General features: G+C 49.3%; 1 protein-coding gene across 1 annotated transcript in view; it reads left to right on the forward strand.

Annotated features, from left to right (window-relative positions):
* F8 (coagulation factor VIII) overlaps positions 1-5,682 on the forward strand; it is a 26,354-nt gene that overhangs the window by 12,799 nt on the left and 7,873 nt on the right. The window contains exons 8-12 of the mRNA XM_018576955.1: positions 199-387; positions 800-1,070; positions 2,012-2,191; positions 4,022-4,135; positions 5,239-5,310. Coding sequence (XP_018432457.1) covers positions 199-387; positions 800-1,070; positions 2,012-2,191; positions 4,022-4,135; positions 5,239-5,310 — 826 coding nt within the window. The remainder of the gene's footprint in view (positions 1-198; positions 388-799; positions 1,071-2,011; positions 2,192-4,021; positions 4,136-5,238; positions 5,311-5,682) is intronic.

The raw sequence follows: 5,682 nt of genomic DNA on the forward strand, positions 1-5,682 counted from the left end.
CCACCACCCCACCACCCATCCACCCAACCACCCCACCACCACACAACCAACCCACCCCCCCACCATCCCCTGTGCCATATGTTGATCCACCATTGGATAAATGTTATTTCTGGACTCTTGTCTCTTCTTTCCTGTCCATCGTCCTCTAAACACGACCATTTCATTCCTCCATATTGTGCGTTTCATCTTCTATTCTAGATCCAGTTTAAGAACATGGCGTCCCGTCCCTTCTCCTTCTACTCCAATGTCCTGGCTGTGCAGTGGAAGGAGGAGGACAGCGTTCCCCCACAACACACCCGGACATATATAGGAAAAGTCAGCTCCCAGTTTGGGCCCTCGGGATCTGAGGAGTGTCGGACCTGGTTCTACACCTCCAACGGACACATGGTGAGCAAATGGTTTCACTTTTTTGGATGAGCAACATTTCTGAACCCTTTGTGTCCTCCACCCATCCTCAGCCTCCATACATCCCTGTGTGTCCCCCACGCATCCTCAGCCTCCATACATTCCTGTATGTCCCCCACCCATCCTCAGCCTCCATACATCCCTGTGTGTCCCCCACCCATCCTCAGCCTCCATACATCCTCGTGTGTCCTCCACCCATCCTCAGCCTCCATACATCCCTGTGCGTTCTCCCCCCATCCTCAGCCTCCATACATCCCTGTGCGTTCTCCCCCCATCCTCAGCCTCCATACATCCCCGTGTGTCCCCCACCCATCCTCAGCCTCCATACATCCCTGTGTGTCCTCCACCCATCACCAGCCTCCATACATCTCAGCCGTTCTGTGTTTCCACCCAGTACAAAGACTTCCATTCTGGACTCCTGGGACCTTTGCTCGTCTGCCGCCCGAATGTCTTGAAGCGCTCCACCGTGCACCAGATTTCGATGGAGGATTTCTCTCTCGTGTTCATGGAGACGGACGAAACCAAAAGTTGGTACTTCAGAGAGAATTGGCAGCGCCATTGTCCTTCCGCTTGTGCCTTCCAGGGCAGTGTATTGAGTTCCTGCCCTCCAGCCTGCATTGTACCCTCAGCCTCCGAAGACCTCCAACACGACCACATCTTTCATGGTAGGAGCTCCAGTCACCATGTGACCAGTTCTGTCCTCTGCCAGATGGAGGCAAGTTTATGGGGCATCTACTTCCCTCCCGGCAGTGAATATGCAGCTCTGCTCCACCCTCCCAGCAGTGAATATGCAGCTCAGCTCCCTCTGCTCCTCCCTCCCAGCAGTGACTCTGCAGCTCAGCTCCCTCTGCTCCTTTCTCCCAGCAGTGAATATGCAGCTCTGCTCCCTTCTCCCAGCTTTAACTCAACAGTACAGATGACCCTGCTCCTCACTCCCGGCAGAGACTCAGAAGCTCCACTTTATCAGCTTTCGTCTCCCAGCAGCTCAGCTCCCCTGCTCCCCCTCGCAGCAGTGACTTTGCAGCTCTGCTCCCCCTCCTCCTCTCTCCGAACTGTAACTCAGAAGCTCAACTTCCTAGGCTTTCATCCCTCAGCAGCCTAGCTGCCCCTGCTCCCCCCTCTCCCAGCTTTAACTCAGAAGCTCAACTTCCTTGGCTTTCTTCTCCCAGCTGCTCAGCTCTCCCTGCTTCCCCCTCCCAGCAGTGACTAAGCAGCCCAGCCTACCCTGCTCCTAGCGATCCCATTGGCCATGGAAGCCTCTGTTATCTCGCTGCAGTTACAGTGTTACCCTGCTCCTCACTCCCGGCAGAGACTCAGAAGCTCAACTTTTTCAGCTTTCTTCTCCCAGCAGCTCAGCTCCCCCTCCCAGCAGTGACTTTGCAGCTCTGCTTCCCCTGCTCCCCCCTCTCCCAGCTGTGACTCAGAAGCTCAACTTCCTCGGCTTTCTTGTCCCAGAAGCTCAGGTCTCGATGCTCCCCGCTCCCAGCAATGACTAAGCAGCCCAGCCCACCCTGCTCCTAGCGATCCCGTTGGCCATGGAAGCCTCTGTTATCTCGCTGCAGTTACAATGTTCCTAATATTTTTTTTACCTTCCTTGGCATCGTAGCAATCAACGGCTATGTTGGCAACTCTCTTCCTGGACTCGTCTTGCCTGTGGACAGGAAGATACGATGGCACCTGCTGAACATCGGAAGAGCGGACGTCCTCCCCGTGCAGTTCCACGGCAACATCCTGAAACAAGGGAGCCAGAAGGACCACCCCTGCAGTGTGGTGAACCTTTACCCCGGTGAGGCCGGACGGGTTATTTCATTCTCTGATTGGATTGCGTTTCATCCAAATTCCAAAAAGTCTTCTCCCACCTCGAGACTAAAGGAGTAGAGCGAATTCACTGTGCAAAGTCAATCAATGCTCAGCTTAGTGAAGGAGCTGCGTGGAATCCAATTGTCCAATCATGTGCAAGGAGAAAAAATCCTGTTATTTTAATTATCCTCGCACGTGATTGGATATTCTTTTTTTTTTTACTATGATTCTAAATTTCATTTCATGCATTCATTTTCATTATTATTATTATTATTATTATTATTAACCCCTTCGTGACTGATGACGTACAGTGTATCTCCCCCCCCCTCTCTCTCTCTCTCTCTCTCTCTCTCTCCAGGTGACAGGTGGATGTAAGCAGTCGGGAGCAATAGCCGGACTGCTATTGGCTATTGTAATAGCCAATAGCAGACTGGCTATTGAAACCCCACCCACTGAGCAGAGGAGCGGACCTGAGCGAGAACGTTGTCTCTCAGTTCCACTCCTCTGCTCAGTGGGCGGGTGCAATGGCCAGCCTGCTATTGGCTTTTGCAATGCGGTGGGGGGGTTAGTGGTCGAGGCTGCACCCTATGCAGCAGTGCGCCATAGGCGGCTGCCTAGTTTGCCTAGTGGCAGCACCGGCCCTGACACAGTGACCAATAAAAACCTGATAAGGGTCCTAATTCTTCAACAAGGAGATGCAAAGAACAATGTTGGGAGTGTAGTCAGCCGTAATCGTCAATTATTACCTTAGTATACTGAAATCAGTTAGAAGCAGCCGAGTTCTGATTGGCTACTACAGCTTTCTGCGTTTTGCACTTGTTGCTGCTGTAGATGAACCTGTAGATGGTCTATGACATTGCAATGGATGATGATTGTAGCAACACTATTGCGGCATTCCACTGAGAGCCAGAAAAGATTCCACTGATATAAATGACAAAACAACATGTCGTCCTTTTGTTTTCAGCTTCTTTGATAAGTTCCTGTACAAGTTCCTCTTAGACTCTGCCAATGTCAAAGAGGAAGCATTAAAAGCAATTGACACATACCGCGTGTCCACATGTGCACTTGGCTCCCTGTGCACATTCATAGAGAGGTCGTTGGGTCTTAGAAAAGACGTGTAATATGGAAAATACAATGGCTGGCTGAAATCATTCTCATATATGAACAATGGTTGTCACCTGGCCTTGCCTGCTCCTTATGTCCTTCAAACGTTGTGTGGACACCTGAACTAGTAGGCAGAGATTGAGTTAGTATCACCCACGAAAAGGGTTGCCAGGTACGTGTGGTCCTAGTCTACATGCCAAGTACCGGGCTGGGGTTATTATACAGGATTTATGTAGGGTGGGATGGTGTAGGAGCTTACATTGGGTTGATGACGTCACCTCCTCTACCACTGGAGGAGATCACATGCTCCCCCTTCCCTGAAAGCACTGGGTATTGTGCAGCGGCCATGATGGAGGAAGGAGTTGTAGGGGAACACTGCAAAGCTATCAGAGACTCTTGCTAGCCCACCTCCTGATTAACTTCTACTCAACCCACTGCAATACCCAGTGTAAGCTCCATGTGGGATGGTGTAGGAGCTTACATTAGGTTGATGACATCACCTCCTCTGCCTTTGGAGGAGATCACATGCTCCCCCATCCCTGGAAGCACTGGGTATTGTGCAGCGGCCATGATGGTGGAAGGAGTTGTGGGGGAACACTGCAAACCTATCATAGACTCTTGCTAGCCCACCTCCCTACCCACTTCCACTCAACCCATTGCTTTTTAGTCTTTTCTTGTCACATTCATTGTGTTGTCTGTGTCTTCGTTTCAGGTGTCGGGGTGACTTTGGAAATGACAGCTCAGACAAGTGGCCTGTGGCTTATAGAACCAGAAGGCGTATATAATAACTATAACATGACAGCGCTGTACCTAGTCTATAATCCAAGTGAGTCTATACAACGATACCACGATATGTAGAGATGATTGATTGAGTGTTTGTGGTACTTTTAATGGTAAAAACATGGCATTGGTTAATCGTGTTTTTAGCTTGTTGCAATTAAATTTACACCATATGGCCAAATGTTGGTGGACACCTGACCATCACACTTATATGAGCTTGTTGGACATCCTATTTCAAAACCATGGCCGTTATTATAGAGTTGCCCCCTTCCACAATGGCCATTAATATGGAGTTGGTCCCCCTTTGTAGCTACACCACCCTTCACTCTTCTGGGAAGGCTTTCCTCAAGATTTTGAAGGGAATGTGTGTCCATTCAGCCAAAAGAGCATTTGTAAAGTCAGGTACTGGTGATTGGTGAGAAGACCTGGCTCACAATTGGTGTTGTAATTCATCCCGAGGGTGTAGGTTGGGGCTCTGTGTAGGGCACGTGAGTTCCTCCACTTCAAACTGGTCAAACCATGTCTTCATAGATCTGTCCATTTGGCCAAAAGATCATTTTTGAGCTCAAGTACTGATGTTGGATGAGAAGACCTGGCTCAGTCTGCGTTCTTCCAATTCATGCAAGAGGTGTTCAGTAGGGTTGAGGTCAGGACATTCAAGTTGGTCCACACCAAACTGGTCCAACCATGTCTTTATAGATCTGGCTTTGTATGTATGAAGATTCTGGAGAGTGTTTGAGAAAATTTGTGTCCATTCAGCCAAAAGATCATTTGTGAGGTCAGGTACTGATGTTGGATGAGAAGACCTGACTCACAGTAGGAGTTCCAATTCATCCCAAAGGTGTTCAGGAGGGTTGAGGTCAGGACACTTGAGTACTTCCACACCAAACTGGTCAAACCATGTCTTTATGGAGCCGGCTTTATGCACAGGGGACAGTCATGGTGGAACAGAAAAGGGACTTCACCACAAGGTTGGAAGAGCACAACTGTCTACAATGTCTTTGTACGCAGTAGTATTGACATAACCTTCACTGGAAACACCAGAACTCAGTCATTTGGAGGGGGTTCAAATACATTTGGCCATATAGTGTACATATCACCATTACATATTGCTAGTGAAGTGTCTTGTACATGTACTTTGTCCTTCAGGGTGTCACCAACCTCTTGGTCTATCATCAGGAAAAATCAAAGATTCACAGATTACTGCATCGGGACATTATGGTAAGAAATGTATTTCTAAAGAACTGTGATGAGGATGTAAAACAAAATATGAGCAATCTGGAATATATTTGTGTTTATAATGACCAGGAGCATCGGCAATACTTAACCTTTCAGAAACCATAACCTATCGAGAAGAGCAGATCTTGGGGAATCTAGACTACCAGCACCTTGCCTTCAATCTGCTTCACTGGGGACAGATAAGTGCCTTCTAAAACCACGACTTTACTAGTCAACTGGAAGTTTTTCTCTTATCAGAGTCAGGGCAGGATTTACTTTCCCTGCTGCCCCAAGGCCAGGTTTCTCCATGCGCCCCCTCCCCGTCAACACCCCCCCCCCACGCGCCCCCGAGGCGGGCCCGCGGGGCCCTTTGGC

This window comes from Nanorana parkeri, unplaced genomic scaffold, assembly GCF_000935625.1.
Source record: "Nanorana parkeri isolate BGI_ZX_2015 unplaced genomic scaffold, ASM93562v1 scaffold81, whole genome shotgun sequence".
Taxonomy (NCBI): Eukaryota; Metazoa; Chordata; class Amphibia; order Anura; family Dicroglossidae; genus Nanorana; species Nanorana parkeri.